The sequence below is a fragment of the Pundamilia nyererei genome, unplaced genomic scaffold, assembly GCF_000239375.1.
Source record: "Pundamilia nyererei isolate P.nyererei 1_Seehausen unplaced genomic scaffold, PunNye1.0 scaffold00028, whole genome shotgun sequence".
NCBI classification, from domain to species: Eukaryota; Metazoa; Chordata; class Actinopteri; order Cichliformes; family Cichlidae; genus Pundamilia; species Pundamilia nyererei.
Window position 1 is genome coordinate 2,519,414 of NW_005187429.1, and position 25,825 is coordinate 2,545,238.

The 25,825-nt window shown below is 43.2% G+C and overlaps 5 protein-coding genes across 12 annotated transcripts in view; 2 read left to right on the forward strand and 3 right to left on the reverse strand.

The window, feature by feature from the left end:
* The window catches only part of LOC102195294 (tyrosyl-DNA phosphodiesterase 2-like), a 3,623-nt gene extending 282 nt beyond the window's left edge, over positions 1 to 3,341 (reverse strand). The window contains exons 1-8 of one of the 5 annotated variants that reach the window (XM_013909644.1): positions 3,215 to 3,341; positions 2,762 to 2,940; positions 2,403 to 2,527; positions 2,169 to 2,345; positions 1,924 to 2,015; positions 1,001 to 1,119; positions 740 to 910; positions 170 to 653 (exon numbers count right to left, since the gene is read on the reverse strand). In XM_013909644.1, the coding sequence (XP_013765098.1) occupies positions 372 to 653; positions 740 to 910; positions 1,001 to 1,119; positions 1,924 to 2,015; positions 2,169 to 2,345; positions 2,403 to 2,527; positions 2,762 to 2,908 (1,113 nt within the window). In that variant the 5' untranslated portion in view covers positions 2,909 to 2,940; positions 3,215 to 3,341 and the 3' untranslated portion in view covers positions 170 to 371. The other 4 variants (XM_013909645.1, XM_013909646.1, XM_013909643.1 and 1 more) reach the window with 4 other exon arrangements.
* acot13 (acyl-CoA thioesterase 13) lies at positions 3,342 to 5,468 on the forward strand. The gene is made up of 3 exons (XM_005728433.1): positions 3,342 to 3,450; positions 3,560 to 3,744; positions 5,045 to 5,468. Exons 1-3 carry the CDS (start codon positions 3,367 to 3,369, stop codon positions 5,202 to 5,204), a joined length of 429 nt encoding a protein of 142 aa, XP_005728490.1. The 5' UTR covers positions 3,342 to 3,366; the 3' UTR covers positions 5,205 to 5,468.
* Positions 5,469 to 5,472: 4 nt separating this feature from the next.
* cunh6orf62 (chromosome unknown C6orf62 homolog) lies at positions 5,473 to 9,502 on the reverse strand. The gene is made up of 5 exons (XM_005728431.2): positions 7,841 to 9,502; positions 7,569 to 7,745; positions 7,361 to 7,486; positions 6,923 to 7,057; positions 5,473 to 6,811 (listed from the first exon to the last, which is right to left on the reverse strand). The coding sequence occupies exons 1-5, from the start codon at positions 7,967 to 7,969 to the stop codon at positions 6,686 to 6,688; spliced, it is 693 nt and encodes a 230-aa protein (XP_005728488.1). The 5' UTR covers positions 7,970 to 9,502; the 3' UTR covers positions 5,473 to 6,685.
* A 69-nt stretch (positions 9,503 to 9,571) lies between these two features.
* gmnn (geminin DNA replication inhibitor) lies at positions 9,572 to 13,251 on the forward strand. Its single transcript, XM_005728430.1, has 7 exons — positions 9,572 to 9,656; positions 9,991 to 10,062; positions 11,026 to 11,118; positions 11,232 to 11,385; positions 11,472 to 11,554; positions 11,866 to 11,976; positions 12,505 to 13,251. Exons 2-7 carry the CDS (start codon positions 10,006 to 10,008, stop codon positions 12,688 to 12,690), a joined length of 684 nt encoding a protein of 227 aa, XP_005728487.1. The 5' UTR covers positions 9,572 to 9,656; positions 9,991 to 10,005; the 3' UTR covers positions 12,691 to 13,251.
* Positions 13,252 to 14,354: 1,103 nt separating this feature from the next.
* The window catches only part of ripor2 (RHO family interacting cell polarization regulator 2), a 67,903-nt gene continuing 56,432 nt past the window's right edge, over positions 14,355 to 25,825 (reverse strand). For 3 of the 4 annotated variants that reach the window (XM_005728443.1, XM_005728442.1, XM_005728444.2), the window contains exons 7-23: positions 24,476 to 24,625; positions 23,972 to 24,035; positions 23,583 to 23,626; positions 23,160 to 23,285; positions 22,925 to 23,073; positions 22,197 to 22,326; positions 21,772 to 21,918; positions 20,619 to 21,377; positions 20,293 to 20,477; positions 19,885 to 20,047; positions 19,630 to 19,762; positions 19,246 to 19,407; positions 18,731 to 18,904; positions 17,985 to 18,187; positions 17,817 to 17,900; positions 17,626 to 17,716; positions 14,355 to 16,740 (exon numbers count right to left, since the gene is read on the reverse strand). In XM_005728443.1, coding sequence (XP_005728500.1) covers positions 16,640 to 16,740; positions 17,626 to 17,716; positions 17,817 to 17,900; positions 17,985 to 18,187; positions 18,731 to 18,904; positions 19,246 to 19,407; positions 19,630 to 19,762; positions 19,885 to 20,047; positions 20,293 to 20,477; positions 20,619 to 21,377; positions 21,772 to 21,918; positions 22,197 to 22,326; positions 22,925 to 23,073; positions 23,160 to 23,285; positions 23,583 to 23,626; positions 23,972 to 24,035; positions 24,476 to 24,625 — 2,865 coding nt within the window. In that variant the 3' untranslated portion in view covers positions 14,355 to 16,639. The remainder of the gene's footprint in view (positions 16,741 to 17,625; positions 17,717 to 17,816; positions 17,901 to 17,984; positions 18,188 to 18,730; positions 18,905 to 19,245; positions 19,408 to 19,629; positions 19,763 to 19,884; positions 20,048 to 20,292; positions 20,478 to 20,618; positions 21,378 to 21,771; positions 21,919 to 22,196; positions 22,327 to 22,924; positions 23,074 to 23,159; positions 23,286 to 23,582; positions 23,627 to 23,971; positions 24,036 to 24,475; positions 24,626 to 25,825) is intronic. The other variant, XM_005728445.1, reaches the window with a different exon arrangement.

Genomic DNA, 25,825 nt, shown 5'->3' on the forward strand with positions numbered 1-25,825 from the left:
CAGTAGGGTTTCTCATGCTGTGTGTGGTGTTTTTCAGTCCCAACTCCATCCACTGAGGAAGATCATGTAACAAGGTTAAAAGCTGAAGAGCTGTCAGACTTCTGTTAATGGACTCTCCCCCCCAATCAGTGCAAGTGTATAATAAAACAAAGACATTGTAATTTATTGGTAGTTTTCATTTTTTTAATTTGTCATTTTAACCACATAAAACACTTAAGCAGACACCCATTAGAGTATAAAACTGATTAAAATAAGGTGAATCATTTACAGGCAATAAGAACATCTTCCTGCATAGCATTACTGTCATTTAAAGAGCAGCTGATCTAAAATAAAATGCTTAACTGTCATGTTTTTGGTTGTTTTGTGTAGTTCTATTCAGCTGTGAAGGTGCAGTAGATTCCCCAGTGATCACTAGTGTAGCGGCCACAGTCCAGCTTCTCCAGCCCCACCAAGGCCATGTGATCAGGGGCCAGACGAGGGACTCCATCCTTGGTAGCCGAGCGGAAGTAGATTCTGTCAAAGCGGCAGCGACTGACATACGGAACAGTTTTGTTGTTGTTGGCTTTAGTATCCCACGTGTAGCGGCAGTGCTCCTGTTTGCCCAGTCGCTCCCACACATCACAGACAGTTGCAGGCAGGCCCACCTTGGTCACCTGAGACGGGTCCAGAGAAAAGAGTTACTGTGATTTCTTGTTACAAGTTTACTAGCTGTATGTGAGTGGAAGGAGCAGCGTCTGACCTCCGCATCCCTCAGGTTTGTGTCTCCCCCAAACACAACGGTGACATCATCAGGTGCCTCTGACATCCTCTGCATCACCACATGCAGCTGTTTCATCCGCTCTGCAGCATGTCCCTTACAGCTCTCAAAGTGGGATGTCATCAGGCACAGCTTCTGGCTGTTGACGATCACCTGATTTTTGGAAAGGAAAATGGTCCTAAGTATCCCGTTCCGCAGAACTTATGCACATGAAGAAAATATCAGAGATGATTTTGCACACACCTGAGCAACAAGCAGGTTCCTCATCATCTGAGTGGTGGGATAAGCTACTATCTCACTCTCCACAAATTTGACTCGTGACTTTTTCAGCAACATCCCTGTGAAGTAACCTTCCTCACCACCTGGTCAACACAAGTCAAGAGGAAGATGGAGACTCTTAAGCTTTGGTTCCCCTTCACATCAAATCTTTAGTCAAGGTATGCTGATACACATAAGTATCAATATCATGTGCAAACTGTATGTGTACACAGATACTTAACGGTTGTGGTCAGTTTACATTTAGTCATTGTATGTATCAATGTCGTGGTAATATGGGCGCTTTTAATGACTTCTTTGAACTGTCCTATTTCCAGTGTGCAATGATTGTAAAGCTTACATCTTTAATGAGTGAAAAAAAATTGAAAGTCTGAATTCATTTGAGATTTTCTCTAATCCACACAGAGTCAAAAGTATGCTTACAGACTCAAATAAACATATACACTCTGACTTGAATGTTTTAATAAGTGGTGCTGAAGACTAAAATGTCTTAACTGTACAAGTCAATAAAAGCCCTAAAATTACCATGAGACACCCCTTTTACTCCTACTCTGCAACCTTCCATGCCAATCAACTCAGTGTTGACCCGATGTGCAGTTACATTTCTCTGGAGATCCACGTTAGGTTATGCAGACGGTTACCTCGTGGGCTTAAAATGAGCTTCCTGTCACAGTTCCCGCAGAAGTATAATCCCCATATTAGTACAACAGTCAGAATTTATAAAAGCAGTGAAAGAAGAACACAGATGTCACTAATATCTACAAATGTCTCTAATGGCTCTGCTCATGCGACAGTGAGGGAAACCAAAGCAGTTCAACTGCATTCAGCCATTAATAACCATTTTATCGTTCACATGAGTGCTTTGCCTAACTGTATCTAACATACTGTACCTTCAATCATCAGGTAGCTGACAGCCCGTTTCTTCAAGTACTGGACATAAGGGGGAATGAGCTCCTGCAGGAACACCACGTCAGGAGTGTATCTATAAAACAAACAAAAAAACAACAACAAACAATGAAAGTAAAAACAATTACTTTACTTACATTAACTATCAAATATATAGAACTTTGAGCAAAATGTAAAATTTCCTCCAAATGATGCCTAAAACTGTGCAACAACTGTAGCACATGCTTACAAGACTAAATATGAACACAGGCCTCTGGCACGCTCTGCAATGTTGTCCGTATCAAGTCCGTCCACGTTCCAGGTGATCATGGACAGTTTACCATCATCTTCTTCTGAAGGTTTCCGTGTGGTAGCAGGACTGTCTGCAGTCAAATCTATGCTGCAAATGTTTCCACAGACAGTTTGGCTAAAATGAACAGTCATAAGTAAACGTCACCATACACAGAAAAGACAGCAGACTCACCAGTTTGCAGCAGGGGCATCTTCAACCTTCTGCCTCTTAGCTTTGGGGGTGGTGTCTTTCTCTGGAAGCTCCTCAACATCAAACACTCTCTCCATGTCTGCCTCAAAGAATGAGTTCAAGGCTCTCTGAAGGAAAAGAAACAGGAATGTGCTGCTTATCACAGGACTAAAAAATAAAAAAATATATCAGGACTTGGCTGTATATACATCCGTATTCCAGCATCAGCATCAATGTAATGTTTTTAGCTACAGCCTCTCATTTAATCAGTAAAATAACCCGCAGCTGTGCTGAGTGCTTTTAAAAGTGCCCATTTGGACTCCGGCTACAACACCAGAGTTACACTGAGCTGGTGTATGTACCTCCATCTCCCAGTCATTCTCAGCCAGGTAGCACTGAGCCACGGCGCTTTCAGTTCCCGCTATGGCTGCAAACTCGTCACAGAGGCGGCTTCTTTTTTCCTCCAAGTTAGAAACTGACGGTGTGTCCGACTCCGAGGTAGAAGCCATCTTTATTAGACACCAGTTTTGCACAAGTACATCTGAAATAAAGAATTAAAACCAAACATTAGCCCATCTTTTCTCTCTGCAAGTTCTCTAAAGTGTACCCATGAAATACGTCCGGGTGAACTTGCTAAACAGTTTCTAATTCGGATAAATTGAAGCTTTAAATAAGACTTTTTAGGGTTGATATACCATTTCATAAGACTCCATACCATTAAAATATACTTTTTATTATAAAAAATATTTAACTAAAAGAAGGCTTGGAAAAAAACTATTAGCATTAAAATTTTATACGCACGCGGCGCTGTTTACCTTCTTTACTGTGGCTGGCCAGTTAAAGTTTCACCCGGACCCTTTTGCGGCACGCCACAGTTTCCGGCGGTTTAAGATAAACAGAACTTTGACATTGGCTGTATGAAAAGGTGTTAAACACACACACACACACACACACCGTGTCGTTAACAATGGCTTCGCTTACTTTAAATTCCCTAAAACATGTAATGAGAGCTATGGTGGATAGCCCAGGCTTCGACAGGGTACTTAGCAAGGTAAATATGGACAGTTTGTGCCAATTAGTTTTTGGTTTTAGCGCAGAAAAAAGCCGGATCGTGTCTGTATTGTTGCGCTGACATAAAAACAACTCTGTGTTTTCTTCAGGTGGACATTTTGTCTGCCAGCCCCGGTAAAGTGGTGTGTGAGATGCGGGTAGAAGAAGAGCACACAAACCGGGGAGGGACGCTGCACGGCGGGCTAACAGCCACACTGGTTGATATCGTCTCCACCATGGCTATCATGCACAGTGAGAGGGGGGCACCGGGGGTCAGCGTGGATATGAATATAACGTGAGTCCATAACTATTGTAAGCCTTTCTGGGAACAGGTTCTACCCCTCAAAACTCTGGCATAAGGCAGATCTGCCTGTAAAAAGTAGCAAGCAGGGTTCAAGGTTCAATTGAAATATGGAAAATGAACCTTCACAGGGTCCTACAACACGGACCCAGCCACCAACCAGACTTGTGCTCGTGTAGGGTTATTTTCATGCAAAAACTAAATATTTTTACTATTATCTGTCACCTTTTGTACATTATACTATTTTTGTTTTCCTCATAAATGGGTAAATGTGAACACTTAGTCCAAAATTACTTTACTATCTTTATTCCATTTATCTGTGCTCAGGATAGACACCAGTTTGTGGAGTGACCAGGGCTAGGGACAGGTCAGGTTGAGTGGTTTGGAGAGGCTGAAATGGTTTTAGCATTTTCACACAAATATAACAGGCTTGTTCCTTTATGTTTAACACATTAAGTTTTTATTTCTCATCGCTGTGCACCTTCAAACAGCAAACCAATTTGAACCTAAATTAAAGGAATAGTAACACATACAAGACAGTCCTACTGGTGTATCCATCAGCTGGGCTTATCGCACACAACAAGATGAAAAAGGAAAAAAAAATATTACCTGCGTATCATTTATAGCACTATACTCAGGGGGTTAAGGTGACATTCAGAACTGTGTTTTTTCTTAATAAGCTGTGGTCACTGTATTTCAGCATCTAGCTAGAACTGCAGAAGAGGAACAAGCATAAAGGGGATGATGCAGAGGGTTGGTGTGATGCTAGGGATAGGACGACATGGAGAAAGATGGCGACTCCTGAAGGGAGCAGCCAGAATAGGAAGAGCTTTGCACTCAGAAATGAGGATATTTAATACCACTTAAACTGTAGTGTTCGGCCTCTCTGTGAGGTCAAAGTCATGAAGAGTGATGAGTCATGACCCCACATTTGAAAGAAAAGTACTTTAAAATATATATACACCGGTAGTTTTTTCCCCCTTGTTGATTAGAATTTTTATTTGCTTTGGTTTACAGAATTGCCCAGTAAGAAAATGGTCCCTGGCTTGATCCCAGGAGACAAATCCCTTTGGGGTTTCATCCGATGTGTTAATGCAGGGAGCAGCTGAAAGTAGCTTTATTTACTTATTGCCAAGACTAAAGGATAAATGTTGAAAGTCAGAAATAACATACTCAGCTTAGCGCACTGAGGGTTAAGTTACACCTCACAGGATTAAACTTAACCTCCTGCAGGCTTTCCTAATCTGGCTGATAATTTCCCCGATAAACTACAAAAGCTGTCACTGTGTCATAGGTACATGAACGCTGCCAAGATGGGAGAAGATGTTCTCATCACCGCTCAGGTTCTGAAACAGGGACGGAGTCTGGCGTTTGCCACAGTGGACCTCACCAACAAGGTTACAGGGAAGATCATCGCACAAGGAAGACACACCAAACATCTTGGCAGCAGCTGAAACTTCTCCACTCTGTATCTGTCTGTAGTGTCAAAGCAAGAGTGACGATGTAAACAGCTTCTCTCTGTCTGTAAATAAGTTTGTAATCAGTACTTCAGTGGTGGGTGTCACAACGCTTGGGCTACGAGCTGGTGGTTACTTGCTGTTAAATATTTGCCAATAACTTAAATTGACACCAGTGGTTATTGTATGATCAGAGCCCCTTGTCATTGAAAGACTGTATCAATGATTTGTGCGCATGCAATAAAAGAAAATGGACAAAGAGTGATGCTTTCAGAATTTGCACTGTATTGGGATATGCTCAGCAGTATTGATTTGAGAACCAACAGAAAAAAAACTCCAGAAGTTACACGCCTTACATCCTTTTAAAGTGAACACACTGAATCAACAAGGAGCAAAATTATATGTGCGTAATATTCTTTGACAAGCAAGCCTGCAAAACCCAATTTAATTTGAGGAGCATGGTGGCAAATCATCTAACTTTTAGTAGGTCAAATAAAAATAAGAGAATTAGCTTTCAGCAACTTTTGTTAGGTATGTTAAACAATAAATGTCGCCATTTCAGTTACTCACCAACCCACATCCCCAATAAAACAAACATAAAAACATCATTTCAGTAGCTCAATGGAATAGTGCTTGAACAGTGAACATGACCCTCAACGTTAACCAACTTTGTGTGTATAACACCTTTCAAGTCACTCAAGGTTTTAGCGAAGGCTTGCCTAGCATGTTTCAGAGGAAAGCAAATGACACCAAACCATCTTTGAAAGTCCAGCAAAATAACTAAGGCTGTTTAAAAGAAGCGATACCTACACCATATGATTTGACAGATACTGTTCATCTCATTATCTCTTTGCTTACACGGGTGTTTAAACACCTCTCCACACCTGTCCTCGGTCACAAGACTGCATAAAGTTGTTCTAGACACCTGCGTGACATTACAAGCTTTAACAATCATTTCTTATGACAACAAGGATATAAAACGCGTCCATGTGAGAACCACCATGATGACCTGTGTATTGTTTGTTCCTGTTCTGATGCAACATAAAGAGTTCCTTCAATGACCGGTGCTGTTGACAGTGCAGCTCCAAGAGAACAACCAACCACTCAAAATCAATGTTCGTGCAGGTTCAAATGAACAAAAATAGGTGAGTGAGAAGCAGGGAATGAGGAGGAAGTGGAAAAAAAGGTGAGGGATAAATCCAAAAATGGTAGGGAGAAGAGGGGTGGGGGCACATTGGGAGCATGAGGCAGAAAAAAAAATGAAGGATGGGAACTCAATCAGATTCAGGTCAGGGAAGGTAGAACGAGTAGAAACAAAAAAGGAGATCCAAGCATAAGTTCACATCTTAAAGGGAAAAAAGGATGGAGATGAGTACATCAATTTGCTTCTGAAGGCTTAGGCAAGAGGAAGGGAAAAAGGCTTTTTTTTTTTTCTCTTTTTCATTCCCCCTCCGTGTGGCTGGGTGGAGCAAGAAGCCTTAATCAGGCATATAAGGGCGGAGGTGATCCTCGATGTCTCCCACACCCCAGCAGGTCAGCTGGTCCTGGGGCAAGTACAGGCAGAGGCTGCACAACTTGAAAACTGTGGCCTTGGTTTTAGGAGTCTGAAAGAATGTGGACAACATTTGTGATAAAGTGTGTTAACAAGACCATTTCAGGGTTTTTTCCTCCTCTTTTTAGGAGAATTACATTTTATTTTCAGTGATGCGACATACCTGTAAGTGCTGTCTATCCATGAAGAGAAATACAGACTGAGTTGGGTTGTTCATGACCATTCCAGCCTTGTCTTTACGACCCAAAGCATGCATGCACTGCTTCTCGTAGTCTCCATGATGAAATTCAAACTTGGCCTGTAAATAAGACAGACTTAAGAACTAAGGACAAAGTTTTGTTATGTAAAGTCTCAGTTTCCCAGACACAGATTAAGCCTAATCTCAGGCTACAAACTCGCAGTGTTTCGTGTTAGTTGAGGACTGAACTTCATACATATCTGGGAAACTGGCTGCAAAATTGAATTTGCTGATAAGATGCTTTTTTTTTTACTATTTAAAATTGCTACACTGTGAAGATGATTTAAAAAAATAGAGTGTACACAAAGATGATATTTTTAACTTTCTATAGTTCTGACCAAACCTAAGGTGATAAGGACTGACCTGAACAGGCCTAAAGGGTTCATCATCGGCCCCCTTCCATCTGGAGAACAGCAGACAGACGATCTTCTCAATATCGTTGCGTGGCCATAGGATAAAATCCATTTCCTGAGTGCAGCCTATCACATCCTGTAAAAACACAGACAGCTAACATGACACAAAATGTTTACTTTTCCATACACTCCTCCTTTCAAATGGTATCGTGTCTCACCCTTCGCATTGACTGGTATCGGGGTGCGTGTAGTTGCACAACGTCTTTTTGCAGGAGCTCTATTGAACTCTCGAGAGAGTAGCTGGAATCGCGCACACCTCGTAGGATATTTTCTTCATAGTTGTTGGTCATCACTGGCACAACTTCGGCTACCTCAAAAAGTGCTGACTTCTTCTTCTGTAATGAAAAAAATTGGAGGGGGGATATTTTAAGGCATTGCTTTGGTTGTACAATGAGGAACAAACATGAGTGGATCTGTAGTGCTGGCAAACCTTTTCTTTGAAAACGAAGGCTATATAAATCTTGAAGTCAAACTGATCAGCCAAAGATTCCCTTTTCTTCCGAAGTTGAGCTCGAAGTCGATTTCGTGTTTGATTTCTGCGTGAAGTTGGGTCCCCCATGGTTGGAATTCGATGGTAGTGTCTTCTCCTCTTCTGCAGTATATTTTGGCTAAACTCTCTACTTTCTGTTTGATAAAGGATGGAGCTGGCTACCCTTTGCAGAAACAACGCATCAAAACTCTAGGCTAAATCCTCAGTATACCAACTAGGAACTTAAAAGGTCATAAAAATCTTAAACAAAACTAAGTCATTTCGATTGTTTTGTTAAAAAAAGGGCAGTGTTGAGGAGGGGGGGAATGGTCGACAAGCTAAGACTACATCTCCTTTATGCTTGATCAGAAATCCATGTTTTAAGACATGACTTTCAAGGACCGTGAGCTTCGTTTTTCAACCTGCCATGGAGGGATTACAACAAAGATTTAAATTAAAACAGCAACTCAAATGACTCAACTTTTCCCTCCTATAGATGGTACTGAAATCAGCAGAAAGCGCTGCTGCAAAAACCCATATCGCTAGTTTTCTGCAATTGAGATTGTGGACTACAGCAAGCAGACAAATATTCTATCGTTTGGGTCATTTCAAAGTCCCTCATCCATGGCTGTCTTTTTGCTTCCGTGCAGACACTGTTATGTGCGTGTTATAGACGGACTGGGGATACAGACGAAGATGGCAGGTAAACACAGATGCCAGGAGATATTGGCACCGGGTAACATCGAAGACTACTGCGAAAGTAACTTGACATTTCCGTGACTTTTACTGCCACTCATTTGGCCCAGAGCCTGTGTCGTTGCTGCCACTGCCGATAGTCATGATGTGGGCGTATTTTTAGCACACTAGCTAAGGTGAGCTAGCAGGCTAATCTAGGCATTCACTTCCGACACTAACTAGTAGTGAGCCAGCGATATAGCTACATCTTATCATCTGACTGATTGGCTTAATTGAGGCCTAAGTGTGATCACCTAGCTTAGCGTACAGTCATCTTTAAACGCGTTTACATTTCCCCCACCTCCTCGGCTCAATGTGACTGCCAGTGCTGTTTGAGGCTAAGAAACCAGCGGGCTTCACTCACTAACCGTTTACACCATTTTCGCTAAATGTAATGCGCTTCAGTCGTGCCTTGTTAACTACTTCATCGACAAAAAACAGAATCAGCCCAGGGGAATCAATTATAGCCAATCAACGACAGCAGTTGAATGGCGAAATAATTGTTAGCTAAACAAAAAAAATCAACCCCCCGCTTTCCACGTCTGAAGTTTCAAGGTGTTTGCTGCGCTTGTTTTCTTTCTCTCCTTTTCTTCAGTCGTCACAACCTCCGGCTCGCCCTGCCGCATGCCATGTCAAGATAAATCGACAATCCAGCTCAAGTCCTCCGTTCTTTCAGTCGACATGTGGAGTTTTCTGTCTCCCGGCGGGCCCATATTTAACGACGTGTCGTCCAACGTTTTTTCCGTTTGGTTTCTTTGTTTGCGTGTTTTTTTTAGGTAGCTAATAATGGCACATACAAGCTAGACGGTCTACAGCCTCCCCCAAAATGGCTGCACAGTCAACTACAAAGATATGACGTGCCTTGACATGTGACCGCACGAGGGGAAAAAAACAACGGTGCAAAAAAAATAATTCTTTGTGAGCATGCGCCTCACTGGCCTCTTGCTCACGTGACGGAGTGGGCGTATTTAAGCCTCTGGCGCGGGAGTATCGGAGAAGAGTCGAGCGAACGGGAAACCGAGGTTAAGAAAAAGCAGGCAGGGTAAGTTCTGGTAATGTTTTTAATTAATTTATTTTTTTTTATCTACAGTTATATCATATTAAGTATCGTTCACGTCGGCTAATTTGCCTTCTTTAAACGTGGCTGATTGTTTTTCCTTAAGATCCAGCTGACTCGAGGCCTTCTTACCATGGCTTATTTTAAAAGTGAGGAAACTTAGACCATATGATCCTTTCCTTATAGAGTAGCGTTTCTAAGTGGGTAGAATCACTAGTCAATGGTAAGCTAGACAGCTAGAGGTTTAATTTTTTTTTTAAATATAATTTTTGCTAATTAAAAATCAAGCTTTCTTTGTCTACTACTTGTCCTGGCTCAGGTTTCGAGAAAAAAAATGAACGTCAGTGGAAAAGTAAAGCAGGGCCACCAGAAGTCCAATGAGAACATAAAGGTAAGTACAAAGACTTTTAAGTTGTTTCGTCATTTTGTCTTTCAAGTGTAAACATTGGTGGTAATTATTTCCCTAGTAGTGCTCAAATATCTCCTATACTACCTTTCTTGGGTGACTGGTATCATTTTAGAGAGATTCTCATGAAATTATTTTTTTCGGGTGAGGGTCAGTATTTTTATTTAAACTCCAAAACCAAAAACTTCCATGTAAATATAGAAGGCCAAGATTGCCTCTTCCATTTATTGTTATCTTAATTCTTTTATATTAACATGTATAATCCAGCTGCAGCAGTCTCTGGACATGTAGTCTCAACAGAACAAAGCCATCTACTGTAAGTGGCTTGAAGGTCAGTCCTAAAGGACACTTCAGGGTTGGGTTGTGTGGAAAGACACTTAAATGTGGTATTTCCTGTAAAGTGGTATTTAAATTCATCATATTGCTGAGCAGCTCTGTCTTATTGCTTACACTTAAACAAAATTACATTTGTTTTGGTTTCTACTTTGCTGTTCCTTAAGGAAAAGGCCCACTCACAACTTAATCACCCATTATACAAAACACCCCAGCAGTCTTGTGAAGCTGTGGCCAAACATTAACAAATTATGTTTTCTGGCTGCTCTGTAATGATCATTGGAGAGACTTTCCCACGGCTGTTAAGAATTTGTGCCCTACCCGCGCTTTGCACACCTGTAGGTCTGTTGCACATGGCATTGCTGTGCTGGCACCTCACTTATGCCCTTTCTCCTGGTGACAGTGTAACTAAAGTAAAGCTTGTGAAGTGATGCTAATCCTTGCTGAATAGAAGCTTTGAGAATGAGAACATGGGTTCTGCTACTTTCCCATGTGACTCAATCTTTAGTTTCTAAAGGCTAATCAGGGGGAGGGGGAGTCTACCTTCTGTTTTGTTAGCATGTTGTAATCTAATCAGATATACAGTAACGGTTACTTGTGTTGGATGCCTTTCAGAGCCTTCTCACACCTTCTCAAAAGACTATGGGACCTGCCAGGCAAACCCTGCAAGTTCGTCAGGTTAACTCAGACCTGGGGAGGTCAGCTAAGGTTTGTAGTAGCTGTCCAAATTGGCTTGCATAAGATTAAGACTTGTAGATGTTGAATCACTCATGAAAATTGCATCTTTCAAGCCTAAATTTTGGAAATGATTTGTTTTTTAGGCCGGAAAGGTTGGTCCAAAGCGGAAGAATTGGACGGCTGAGCAAATCAGAGGATCAAAGAGGGTCAAGATGGAAGTCAAATCCACTCAAACAGAAGCAGCTGATGGGTTAATAGATGGCATGTCCAAAGAAGCATATGAGCTCATGGTCAAAGGTAGAGAAGGCAGCACGGTGCGCTAGATGGTCACAAATTTTCACTTTATCTCAAATTCTGATCTAAACCCTCTGCTGCTGTTGTAGAAACTCCACCTTCCACCTACTGGAAAGAGGTAGCAGAGGAGCGACGGAAAGCACTGTACAATGTTCTACAGGAGAATGAGAAGGTGAGTTAATCACTGAGATTCTGCTAATGTTTAGCTGCAAACTGAGCTGTTCCCACGCTCCCACTGACACGCTTGACCTTTGGCTACTGACCAGCTGGCACTTGAGTAGCTCTGAAGCTCACTGAATTCTCCTCTATATAAAAGGTGCTGATGCTGGCATTTTTCTGCATTCACTACTTCACAATTTCTGTAACTCCTAAATTGTTTGGCTAGATTGCCTGTACAGTGTATTAACGTGAAGCAGTTTTCTGGTTTAGACCTCCCATGTGTAGGAGGTTGTCTTAACTTGGTGTTTGCATTTGTTGTTTCAGCTCCACAAAAGCATAGAGGCCAGAGATGAGCAGCTAACGAAGCTTCAGAGTGAAAATGAAGAGCTGCAGGAGCTCGCTCAACATGTCCAGTACATGGCTGACATGATTGAGGTAAGTATTAAAATTTGACTGCACATTGAGTTGTGGCGAAAAACTATATCTGTTAATGTTATCAGTTGTGTATCAACATTACTGTGGACAGTTTTGAGAAAGTGGAACTGGAGGGATGCACCAGGAAGCTTAAAATGTATGGCTAAACAAACTTTAAACAGATTGGAGTTCAGTTTATTGGTGCAGCCTCAACGGTTTCAGTGTCTTCTTTTTTCCACTCGGGGAAAATAAACTGCCCATCCTGTCTAGAGATGCTTTGCATAATTAAATCTTAACACGATATGCGTCTGATCAAGTTTTACAAATCTGGCTACTTGCTGCAGCATTGCAATTACAATTTTGGACTCTCATTCTGTTTAATCAGTGGGCACAAAGTAGTAACTTGGTGGTAAAAATTTCAGCCTTTTGAGCTAAACCCAAATTCCCTGAGCAGAGTACTTAACCAGGTGGAGAGCTGCATGGATAAACTGGACAGGACTGCACAGATGGGTCTGTTGGTAAATTAAACTTGGTGTACTCTCTTTTTAGAGACTGACTGGGAAATCTCCTGACAATCTGGATGAGCTCAGAGGGATTGCCTTTGATGAAGATGAGGCTGAACATGAAGGCGACGACTTGGCAGATCAGAGTGAAAACGATCCACACTACAGTTACGGCTCTGCAGAAGAGCTATCGGATGATGAAGAACCAGGACCCTCAGGACTCCAGAACTAATACTGCATGACTTTGACATTTTGACCTGAGTAAGCTTTGACTGCAACGAGTACTTCGTTTGAAGGAGATGAGCTTTAAAGATGTGCATGTACTCTAAATTCAGCCTGCAATTTTTTTTTAAAATATATTTTTCATCATTGCTTTCTCAAGTTTTTAAGGGTCTTAAGAAACTAAGCCAGTGAAGGTTTCCTTTAACAGACGACCCCTTGATGTGTCATAGTAAGACAAGTACAGATGTGAACTAAGCTGCTGGCACCTGAAAGACTTCCATGTCAGGGTGTCCACAACCATTAGTCTAAAAGAAGTTTACCTTGGCCAGGTGAAACTAAAATGCTTGTCCAACGTGCTTCTTTTGGCACTTGATTTGTCTTGTGGCTCCTGTTGAGCAACAGTGTTTACAAATTTTACTTGAACACCTGTTTTTCCCTGTTGTGATAAGTTAAATGTGCACTGTTGGTCAGTTATTTACTGCCAGATGTGGCAAAGAGCATGGCCCTGAAATGTTGCCTCACTGTAAAATTTTGAAGTTGGTGTAAATAAACTTTATATTTTAAATCTTGACACTTATTGAAGCTTGTAGTTCTTGCTGAACCTAAAGGGTGAAGTTGCTACGGAAATGAGAAAATTGTAAATGGGTATGCTGGGGGGGGGGGTTTCTGCTCTCCTCACACTGATGTGAAATGTAATATTTGTTTTGTCGGTTTAAAGGTATCATTCACTCGCAGAGTAGACTTGAAGTAAGAACACTCGAATGTGCTGCTAATTTGGCAAGAGCGTTTGTGCAACCTTTATGCTGCAGTGTTTGCAGTATACCCTAAGCTTGTTTGAGGATAAGCTTAGACCAGGGGGTTTCAAACATATGCCCAGGGGTAAGACTTGGCTCTGCCAAAGACTCCAATCGGTCCACTTGGTGGTGTTGGGATAACTCTTGAACTTTTATCTGTATTTTGAGAAGCGTTGCAGCTTTTCTCACTGAAAGACCACCTCGATAGCCTGTCATACTACAGCAAAGTGACACACAAATGACCTCAACTAGAGATGTCTTTGTTACTGTGCTATGGAAGGAAAAACTGACTTGCACTGGTGCTCCGGCCCATTTAGGATCAGAGTATGCTGTATGTGGCTCACAATGTAAAATGAGTTTGACATCGCTGGCTTAGGCTGTCCCATATGGAAAAGAAATGGCAAACTTATGTGATTACTCATGAAAGTGGCCACGTTCTCATTACTTATTGTTTTAGTAAGTATCCAAAACATACAAGTTTCATTATAATTTTTCAAGGGATCTTATCCGTTTTCACTCATGCTTTTCATACAAGTTTCACACAAGACAGATACAAACTTTATAAGATTTTTATATCTTTTCCATATGGGGTGTCATGTCTTAACAGCATAAAATGGTCAAATCTACACTCAACTAAAACTTTTTTTTTTTTTTTGTGGTGTGTTAAGCTTGTATGCCCACTTTTCCGTATAAAATCTAGCTGCTGTGTAGTTGTAACAGTCAGATTACGTATGGATTTGCATATACTCATTAGTATTAATTTAAAACAGCAGTAGGACTTAAAAAAACAAAACATTCTATTTAAGACTGAATGGGCTCCAGCCCCCTCACGACCCTGACAAGGATAAGCAGAAGAGAATGGATGGACTCCGTGTGGGGAAAGAGAAATCCAGTTTTTAATTATGCAAAAATAAACTTTATTGCAACTTCTTAATGAGCAGAGGAACCACGACGGAGAAGAGCAGTGTGCAACCACATGAATCAGTACTGAAGCTATTGACCAAGAAGATGGATGAAGTTCAGTTTCAGCAGTTATTATTAAAACCTCTAAATTAAACGTGCACATTTCGCCACCTTGTATTATATACGGTGCTAAGGAACTGAACAGTCCACCAATTAACTTGTTAAACAGGTCAACAGCGAGTTTGTGAAGAGAGAAAATTAGACACAGAGTGAGTTACTGGACCAAAATACTGTAATGCTGTTCACATCTCGAAAAGGAATTTAAATTTGGACCACGTTTTGCAAAAGGCTGCATGAAAGTAAAAAAGAAACAACTTTTAGTATCAACTTCACGCATTTACAGATTATATTACAAAAAGAATACCTTTCATAAAAATACTAACCGCTTGCTTTTTAATATGGCTTTTGGATTGTGCAGTTACAACCAGATGTAACGAGATCCTCATATTACGGGTTTGCCTTTTTTTCCTTTTTGTGCTTCCAAAGATAAGTCTGAGGGTTCTGGTCCAAATGTACACGCTGTATTGAAAATACATTCTCCTGGATGAGCTCTTATTAAAAGACCGTTTTAAAATCCCAAGATTTTTCCTTTGGTTATAGTAAATCTACTTAATAAAGTAACATCTCTATCATATAAATGCCCCGTTAGTTTGGGGACCTTTTAGGGAAAACAAAATCTATAATTACTATTAGCAAATCTTAATATTCTCCAAAATAACAATCTAATATAATTAAATTGAAAATAAACTCCAATTATAATCAAACACGAGTCGTATGGTAAAAACACAGAGGCCTTTTTAAACAAAAGACATTAATTCAAATACCAGACCTGAAAGTAGAGCATAAATATACAATCATTTACATAACAATGTGGTCTGCTCTAATACAAAATAACTTGACAGAATATTAGAATAACAAGGAGTAAATAATAAATATATGATGTGTGAGCTTCTAAGTTTTGTCACTGTGCAGCAGCACCAGACTCAGTAGTACAGTTACAATGAGAAAAGCTGGAGATAGATGCCTCCCCTGGGTCAGTGTTCCCATTAAACCGTTCGCATGGAGCAGACCCAAAGTGTGGCAGAAAAGGCCAAAAGCTTAATGTCTTATCCTGCTATCAGCTCGCGTGCTGCCTCAACTGATCCTCTCTGCACAACTGCCAAGAAAGTGCATTTTCATGAGGTCCTCTGCCTAGTTTATTGCCCTCGACTGGCTCCTGACCTTGTAGGAAAAACAAACAAAACATACATTTACAAAGAGTATTTGTGTAATGTGCCAGCTCAGCCCCAACGAGGCTCAAAAGGTCAAAAGCTGACGACATCAAATGGGCTTCACGTGTCAGCCAGGTGCAAAAAAAAAAAGAAAAAAAAATCACATATGTACAGAAAAAATTGCACTTGTTAAACTGCAAGTAGGAGAAATCTCAGACGCAAACTGCTGCGTGAGTGAACACTGGGCACTGTGCTAAACCCCCGTCTCCCCTGGACCGCTGTGACCTCATCTTATTAATGTTCCTCCCTGCAAAAAAAACACACAGGTCTTTCAACCACACGAGGATCCCTGAAAATTACGTCTTAAACACAACCACGTGTATCACGTGTAAACTAAGCCGTATTTACACGCCTTACAACAGTGCAGGTCTTCCGAACGCGTCAGAAAGCACTTCTAATCTAGGTGAACGCATGTTAACAGTGATTATACAAAGATCATAGTATATTGCGTGGTACAATAAATCTGTAAAACTTGAGATTATTCAGAGAGTGCGTGAGACGGGTGTTCTCGGAAGCCTTTTTGACAGGAGGGTGAAGACCCGCTGCTTGATTTCCACAGTCTTTGGAGCAGCTCTCAGCCGCTTTGTGTCCAGTCAAAATTTGTGCTTTTCAATTCAACTTAACGTGACCGGTGTGTGCCTGGCTCAGACAGCAGGGTGAGGAGGAGGAGTGTAAGCGTGCGTCAGGAGGGGTCTAGGTTGTGTGTCCTTGTGGTTAAGACAACTTGTTTGGTGTTACTTCCTTTCAGGAGGCAGTGAGTAACAGTGATTAACTGCAGTTTAAGTGAAAACGTTTGTTGTTGCTAGAAAGCAGATCGATGAACAGATTAGTCGTTAACGGCCCTGTGAGGTGTGCTGTGTGGGTTGAGCTAAGGAGGCAAGTGCTGTCCTCGGAGGTCCGGGTGCAGTCCTTTTATCTTTTCAGTGATGGCTCAGAAGGCAGTGGTGACGGTGTTTCCTCGCCGTGTGCCCAGACGGATCATCTCCCCCGGCACAGTGTCCAGCTGCTCGTACGCCAGGCGCCCCTCCTCACCTGCAAGCAGCAAAAAGAGATTATTAGAAATAATGTGTCCATAGTCACCTTTCACGTAACTACTGAAGGGGAGAACGGGGAAAAGCTACAATTTACTGATGGTACACAAACGCCTCATGCGCAGTTAGTTAAAAAGTGAATGTTTTGCAGAGAGGACAGTTTTACAGATACATTCACTAAGTGTGTGTGGGACTGTCACAGATTGTCTAACTTTCACAAAGACTGTTTCACACAATGTTCACTGAAATGGCATCAAACTCGGCGCTGAACTTACTGGTGTCTCCAGCAAGATGCCAGCATATTTTGCTGGGAATCGGGTAAAACTGGTTGACAAGGGTTAAGAATGAAACTTTGGACGAAGGCCAGAAGGAGCAACAGAATCTTCTAAAAATATTAGTGAGAATAAATCACTTGGCAAATGAAAGGTCGCTGGTTTGAATTTGCGTCAGGAAGGGCTTTGCCAAACCAAACGTGCAGCGTTGCCTGCTGAGGCGATCTCTTGTGGTGAAGGAGCAGCTAAAAGTAGCTTCTGTTAGTAATGACCACCTACTTCTCAGATGGCAGCATTCGTTTCCCCACAATCAAGATTATGGCAGAAAGAAGGCAACGGAAGGACGTAACAAATTGACAAAAGAAAATATAAGAGTCTGCATGCTGAGTTAAAACCCTCGGCGTTTGAGAAAAGTTGCCTTCAATGTAAGATTTTAAAGCGTCTGCAGAGAAAGTGTTGAAGCTCAAACATCTGCCCCAGAAAACAAGCAAGAGAAAACGTGTTTTTCTTGGAATTTACAGTCAACACTGCAATTAAACACATCTTAATAGCACTATAGTGTGCAAATGACCTCATGGCAGTTGTGTATAAAATGCAGTGGATTTGTTACGCACCGAACGTGAGCAGGGTTTCTATGGCCACGTGACGCAGCTCTTCGTCGGCTGAATCGCACAGCGCTACCACTGCTCTGATGCTCTCGACTGCCTGCGCACACAAACAAGACAAAAATGTAAAAATCCAAAGGACATGTTTCTCTTTATTGCATAAAACTGCTGTTTGCACAGTTTAGTAAACAACTACTGACCTCCAGACAGCTGAGAGCTGAGCAGGCTGCCCTCTGACTCTGTACTCCAGCCTCCGACAGTGCCTGGGTGTAGCACTCCACTGCCTGCAGACACACAAACAACCATTAAAAATGTGGCTCAAAAGGCAGAAATGGTGCGCCTACAGTTTTCTCTTGAGCATTACTCACCCTGGTCCTGAAGTGCTTGTTTGACGCTCCAGAAGAGAGGTAGTCGGCGGCTGCCTTGTTGACCTGAGGGTCCTCTGCAGTGAGGAGGGATGCCAGGGCCCTTAGGGTTCTGCTTCCAGGCCAGAGAGATGACAAAGGCACCTCCTCCAGTTCTGCGAGACAGCGAGAATAGTCTCCGCTGCACAGGACCTCTGCAAACACCTCTGAGGAGGAAGCCAACGCAGACACACGCAGATTAAACCGAGGATAGGGCCAGCTGTAACACTCACAGGCCTCATCTACACACAAACTTCCTTTCTACTAAATCCTGATTAGAGGTGAGGTGATCGATCCAGATACATCGATGCAAACGCTGGTATTACTATTGGATTGATACTAGCATGATAGCATCAATACTGTTGGCAGTCACGTCAATTTTATTTATAGCCTATAGCACATTAACTAATTATTGTGGAAAGCAAAGGTCACGGTGATTTAGCTCAGAATTTGCAAATTGCTGAGGATTCATCTCATAAATCATGAAACGCTGCTCTTCCCCATGTTGTGGATAAAGCATCAAAATGTTAGCTCTAATATTTGGATTAACTTGGAGAAATCTTGGACTTGCACAGGTGGCCGTATATGCCATGTTGCACAAAGTATCCTCATTTTGCGACTTAGGTTAAGAAAATAATTCGATTATTACAGGACGCAGCCAACAACAGAGGAATTCGTGTCATGATGTAAGCATCACAGCTTTTGCGCACCCTCTCTAGCCAGGTGCAGCAGGTGCGTCTCCATGTCCTGGACTTCATGTTGTAAGATGTAGCTGTAGAACTGAAACACAGTCAGGACATCCTGAGAGAGCGCAGCAGCGGGAGGACTCTGTGCCGCCAGCAGGTCGCTCCTGTCCACCATCTCACCCACTACCATGCTAATCGCTGGAGAGAAGAGAAGAGATCAGTGCATTGTTCCAAGATAACTGCATAACATTATTTAGTTTCAGCTATACAACAAAAACCAAAGAAAACAAAATCACAATGCCGTGTTCACACAGCCTGCAGTCACAGTTTACTTCATAACATAAACCAGTTTGTTTCTATCCATTTTCATCAGCTGCATTATATTCTCAGTTAAATGCAGATGTCTCGTTTCCCCCTCAGGAGCACATTAAAACCTGTTTACACCCTGAATACGTGAGTCAGTTGAAGCCCTGACTGAAGATGAAATTTTAAGTATAACCCGTGGTCTGCTTGCAGAAACAAAGAAGGGACGAGCGAACCTGTATCGGCGCCGTGTGGGCGGTTCTCCTGCAGCACCGCCGTGTAGCGCTGATTCATGTGTTTGAACACTCTGTCCAGCGTGGTGTGGAAAAGTCCCTCAGAGCCGCTGCACTCTGACCACAGAGTCATCAGCTGGGGGCGCTCCACAAGGCCCGGGAGGACTGAGGAAAACAGGGCAGAGCACGAGGTCAGACCACAAACCCTCAAACCTCCTTCATGCACCATAACGATTTGTTTTGCTGCTTTAAAATATAAGACGTATGTTGTTCTCTGGGATAAGTATCCAGATTATGCAAAAACTACAGAGCCAACCTTGGAGGGGTGAAGCATGAGAAAAGAAAGGAAAAATGGAGGAAATCTGGTCTACGTGTTTAGATACCCACCATCAGCAGCAGATGTTATTGCTCCCAGTTTGTCCACGCTGATCTCTGCTAACTCCTCTAGCAGCTGGGTCTGTCCTGACAATTTAAGGAGGACACTGCGACGCTGCCAGACACTGACCCCACTGGTCAACATCTGCCATGTTACCAAGAAAAAATGAAAACATGTCAGATGCTAAAATTTCCAGAAGGTAGCTGGTGTTTTACTTAAGCAGGATGAATGGTAATTATGATATCAACTATCAGAAGGAGCTCTACCTGTATGAGGTGAATGCAGTACTGAAGGTGGATGACAATAGCCACGTCCAGATTCTCATTTCCAGTGGTAAGTGGGAGGGGGCTTCCTGCCACACTGTTGCCCACCCCGGTGTCCTCTGTCAGGGCTTCGCTCAGGTGTCCTCTGGCTTCTGGATGCTGAGCCCTGAGCAGCAACATACAAGAGTCACCACCGAGGGGCAGCGGTAACACACCGACTGTACGTGTAGTGAGTTTGTTTTTAAAAAGTCCAGTCGTCCTAAGAATCCTAAGAATTAAACTCTTCATTTGCTGCCAAGCACTTCAAAGTTCTCACAAAAGTTTTGGTATGGGACCTTAAAAAAACCTGCACGTGTATATATAAATAAATGAAACTGGAATGTTTTAGCCAATGCAAAATATTACACTCACCCGATCCTCTCTCCATCTGCATCAAAGATCGGAGACCTCTGTGGGGGAATGCTGATGACGGCGTTATCGTCTCCGGTATCATCGTCGTCAAAGTCAGAGGTGTTGAGGAAGTCAAAGCTCTCCAGGGCACTCTCCACAGTCAGACTGAGGCTAGAGGATCGACTCCTGTGACCCGGGAGACGGCACTGGGGGGAAAAGACAGGATGATGGGCATCCAAAGAGTATAAAAACAAGACAATAAAGTTTAAATGAACCCTAGGATGGCAGTTTCTCTGAAAATTTTAGTGCACAAGAGGTTCTGTAGATGTTAATGAGACGGAGTTTACCTTCAGTAGGTCTTCCAGACGCATCACTTCCTGCTCCAGGTCCTGCAGCTCTCTGCAGCGATGAGTCAGCGACTCTAATCTGGTCAGCAGGCTGTGGATGGCCTCCTCCAGGCTGCTCTCCAGGAAAGCCCTGCTTCCCTCTCCCGCCCAGCTCAGACTTCCCTCACCCTCAGCAGCGCTCCCACTGGGCGGCATCATTTCTGAGGAAGTCAGCCTCTTCACGAGCTGCTTCGTCAGGCTGCCCGCCTCCTCTGTGTCCAGTTCCACAGGTTTCAGCTCATCGGCGTGATCCAGGAAGACATCCTCGGGAGCCACTGCGGACAGCTGTCCATCTGAACACAAGGACGGGGCAGCTGAACCACAGTTGGAGCTAGAATTACGCTGAGACTCTGTGCGCTCCCACTCAGAGTCTTCGGCCGCTTCGGCTTCATCGCTGGCAATGCTGGCACTGTTCCTGCTGCCCCTGCTTCCTCTACTGCCCGTCTCCCCATCCTCCTCGTACTCTTCCTCCTCCTCTTCCTCCACTAAATGCTCCTCTGCGATGGAGTCCTCCCTAGTTGGAAAGATTTGCGTAGGTAATGGTTCTGTTTCCGGAGGAGTTACAGTAATCTCAGGGTTGGACTGGCCCGGGGAGTAGGAGCTCAGGGCAGGGCTGGGGCTGGGCGTAGAACCAGACGTATCAGAGAAGGTGAAGGACAGACGCTTGCACTCAGCCACACCGCAGCCGCCGTTCTCGAAGACATCGTCGGGCAGTGTGGACTGAAAATAGAGACAGGAGAATAAATCTGTGCTGCAAACAAGATAAAGGACTGAGATCTGGCTGAAATCAGTGAATGAAGGACAGAAAAGTGCAGAAGAAAGCTCCTCTTGTTTTCCAAGATAGAAAAAGCGACGGCACACTATACTGATACTATACTTGTGATCAGATCTGAACCCAAATTGAACAGTGAGGTAAATATAAACAGAAAACATAGGAACAGCTTAACGAACATGCAAACAGACGTGCAAAGAGCCACACATGGCGTTCTGTAGTCCTTAAGGTGAACCCAAGTGTGTCCACAAGAGCAGAGAACTACATCCCCATCATGTCAGTGGGGGTAAGAGGGCACACAGAGTCGGGTTAGGAGGGTCACAGGGGCCACAACACACTCACATAAACCTCCAGACTGGATTTGGGCCTTGGCCGCAGTGAGGCCAGGTCACCAAACGAACGACTGCGCCTTAGCTTCTCTAGCAGGGTGTCTCGGAGCATGTGCAGGAAGGAGAAGCGCTGGCGCTCCACGGGGTAGGGCTGCCACTTCTTTACACAGTAAAGGCAGGGAAATAAGACAGGGTGTTGGGTATTTGAGGGCAGGTGGGTGAAATGTAGGATATACAAGATGGGGGCAGAGTGTGGGTATAATGGGAATATACAAAGAAAAGGAGGGAAACGGGCGAGGGTTAGTTTAAGGGTGGTGCCTGCACGGCTTAAGCATCAACTGAAAAAATAACATGGGGCATGATTTACATCACGGTGCAGACAGTGCATGGGTTAGTTGTTATGGATCACAGAATATGCTAACAACTTGCTTGACTCACAAAAAAGGAGGTGTCCTGGAAGGTGGGGGTCTCCGGTGTGCCCTGGCTGTAAACGGACACTCGTCTCTGGAGAGCTGCAGCTTTGCTCACATTGCCAGACGACAGAGTCAGGTCCTCCACGTCGAAGGGGCTGGAGAGGAGGATAAAAAAAGACAAAGCTCTTAAGGACACTGCTTACATTTGGTTTCAAAAACCTACAAATGGGCAGCCCTAAAAATGTGGTGTAAACAACCACAAAGATTCACTGTGATGCAGTCACTCAAGCCACTTCCTGAGGTGGTCTGTTGCAGTGTAAACAACAATATTTCATGATGGGTTTTCAACATGGGCTGGTAAAAACATCATTGATGAGGTGCTCCTTTTTGAAAATCAGTACTGAAACATTTGGTGCTGGCACTGGAGCTGTGTTTGGAGACCTCTGACCACAGGTGTGCACAGCAAGGCATCTCGGTTGTGTAAAAACAAAGTATGAAGTGGGTGTTACTATGATGTTTCACCAGCAGATGGCAGGACCCCACAAGGCATGCAGACCCCGACTTTAATGCTGTGACACTAACAACCGTTGTAGATGCTCCAAACATATGGCCGGTCCAGCAACAAGACTAAAATAGTTCTGGACTACCTCTGAACAATCCTGCTACCCAGCAGTGATACCATCTGGCAGCTGCCAACTCATTATGTACCCTAATTCGTGCAACACCGGTTAGATTCAGCGAGCTTCTACTTACTACCATGTGACTTCCAGGTTGAGTTTGATGGTCCCGAGGTCGTTGACGTCCACAGCCACCACCTGAGGCACGGCAGTGAATAGCTCCTTGGTCTCACAGATGACGCTGCCCACCAGCATGTGTGTGGCCAAACCCTTCAGCTCCGTCACCTGATGGGCACAAACGTATGTTTGTTTCTCATTTCAGTGCCACAGCGCAACGTGTTAGACACGAGGCTATCTGGGTTTGTACAGACCTTGATGTTAATAAGGTCAGTAATGAGGGGCATGAAGACCATCTCGTCTCCATCCCAGCTTTGCCTGGAGTTTACTTCAATCCTCCCCTTCAGCTTCCACCGCTGGCGACCGTAACGCATGAAGATCTAAAGGAAGGAGCAAAAAAAAAATAATTTAACCACATAACTTTATAATGGCTGAACTAATAAGCAAATTTTTTTTTAACTGCTCACTGTTTGTCTCACTAAACCAACCAGCTAAGTGCTAACTTTGGAGCTGGGTGGAGTGTACAGTGGTGTTTCACTGAAAGATGGCCAAAGCTGTTGCTACATAAATATCATTACAGCGGTTTCCAGCTGAAAGAGTCACTTGTGTCTATCTGTCTCAATCCTGTTAAAAGTAGACCCAAGAGACAGCAGTTAGGGCAAAGAAAATAAACTTGCCTCATATTGGTCTCCAGGACAGAGTCGAGCAAATCCTGCCAAACCTGTCAGATAGAAGTGACAGATATTTATATTATGCACAAAGAGGAGAGATAAAAACATCATTTTGGGGGAAGGGGGGGTTACAATGAGTTAAGCAACGTTAGCTCACTTTCTTATTCAGAATGAATTATTGCACAATGAGACAAGCTGCTTTTAACTGTCAAGCATATTTTTGTCATGACTTTTCAGGGATTCAGGGTTTCTAACTTGGTCCATGAGTGAGAAATCTTAGGATTTTTGCTCCAATGGATATAAAATCATCACCAAAACATCTGGATTCTAAATAATCCCAGTGTGTAAATGACTAAACTTGCATTAACTTCTCATGTAAATCATTCACGTCCCACCTTTCATTTTGATATGAAACTCCCCGAGCAGGTTCTCCAGTTCGCTCTCAAATGCGCTCATGTTCTGGAGGACGGAACGAGAGAGATAAGACTCATCACACAAACGGCCCTCACAAAAACGAGAACAACAACAGTAATCAAGTTATCTCTGCAGGCTCTGACAAAGCCGGTCAACACCAAACTACAGAGGAGACGGGAGGGCGGGTCTAAGCCCTCGGCACAGGTGGCGACAGGTGCGCTTGTTATTGGGATTTAGAGGTAAGTATCTGGCTTTGCAGGTTGGTGTTTACAAATCCCTGTAAGCAGTAATCTGTATCATATACTTAGAGTGGGTGCTGTCAGACGTGACTACGTTTAATGCACCCTGTTCTGCGTTTATATATAATCTGCAAATATCTCTGTTTAAATGTCATAATAATTATTGTAACCCTACAATTACAGTTACTTTTTACAGCTCCATTCGCTTTACAGGACTAAGAGTCTGCAGCTGACAGCTCTGAGTACCTCGGTGTATTCCTTGTACCGACGATTAACCTCCGCGATACTCTCTTTGGTGCCTTTGGTGGAGGGCGAGGACGAAAAGGCCTGCTTCATCCGGATGGCACCCTCTCTGAGACGGCTCTGGATGCAGAAGGCCTCGTATAGCTCATCCACCTGCACACACACACACACAGAGTCCCCTCCATCTTTAATCGGCCCTCACGAATTTGTAGGCGGGGTAACACACACGAGACAGAAACTTGTGCAGTTATGAAATAAAGTTATAAACTTCCATATACATGAAAACATCCCCGGGCAAGGAGCAAATTCCCAAAAACTTCCAACTGCCATGTGAATTTTTCTGTGTTTGCTTCCCACTGGGTTTCATTCACGGATGGCACAGCTTCAGGCTTGTGCAATGAGAGCAGAAATAAGCACAGACATGATTAACTTTTGCTTTACACTTTATTTCAGATACACATCTGGTCACATGGTCAATAAGACTGTACAGGAAGTCCAAAACAGAAAAGGCCTGCAGAAGTAAACACAGTAAAAGGCTGACATTGCACACACAGACAGAAAGACAGTCATCAAGACCGACAGGAGAGACAAATGGATAAACTAAGAATGGATAAAAATGTCCTGAAGTAAGCTGGCACATGCAGCTGCTGTATATCTGTGTAACTCTAACCCGACGCCTGCACTGTCCCAGTCTGCGAGCCCAGTGGGACACTCCCACGGCGAGGCAGCAGCAGACGGAATTTAGAGCTCATTTGTCTGCCCGACTGCAGTTTGCAGCACTAGCCTGACCTAACCCAAACCCGCAGGGAGAGGGAACGACTCCATCAACATCCTGCTGTCTCAGTGTGAGCTAAAATGTCAGCGTTTCAGCTGAAATCAAATCACGATGATGCTGAAGCAAAAAGCTCAGCTCAACAGATTCACTCCGCCGTGAAGCCACAGGCACAGCAGATTTAAATGATTTTATTATGAGCAAAGCTTTGGTAATGAAGTCATTATAATTCTTTATAATAACGCTGTTTCAAACGTTTTTAATTGTTTCACATTTCCAAACACAAGTGCTCCTTAACCAACCCTACTCTATAAAAATCAAGTTCTCCTCATCAATATTTGTATTTCCTAAATTTTTCACATACTTCATTAAAATCCAAACATTTAAAAGGCTCCAAAAACAGACACGAGTCATTATGAAACAACACTGAGCTGAAATCCCAGCACTTTTTGAGGATGCGGTTGACTCACTCAGAGCCATTGTACCAACAACAACATTTAGCAGCGGTCCAGATTTTTAGCGTCCTGTCCTTTGAATCTTTTGGCTTATTTTGAACTAAAATTCACATGTGATGAAGCGGC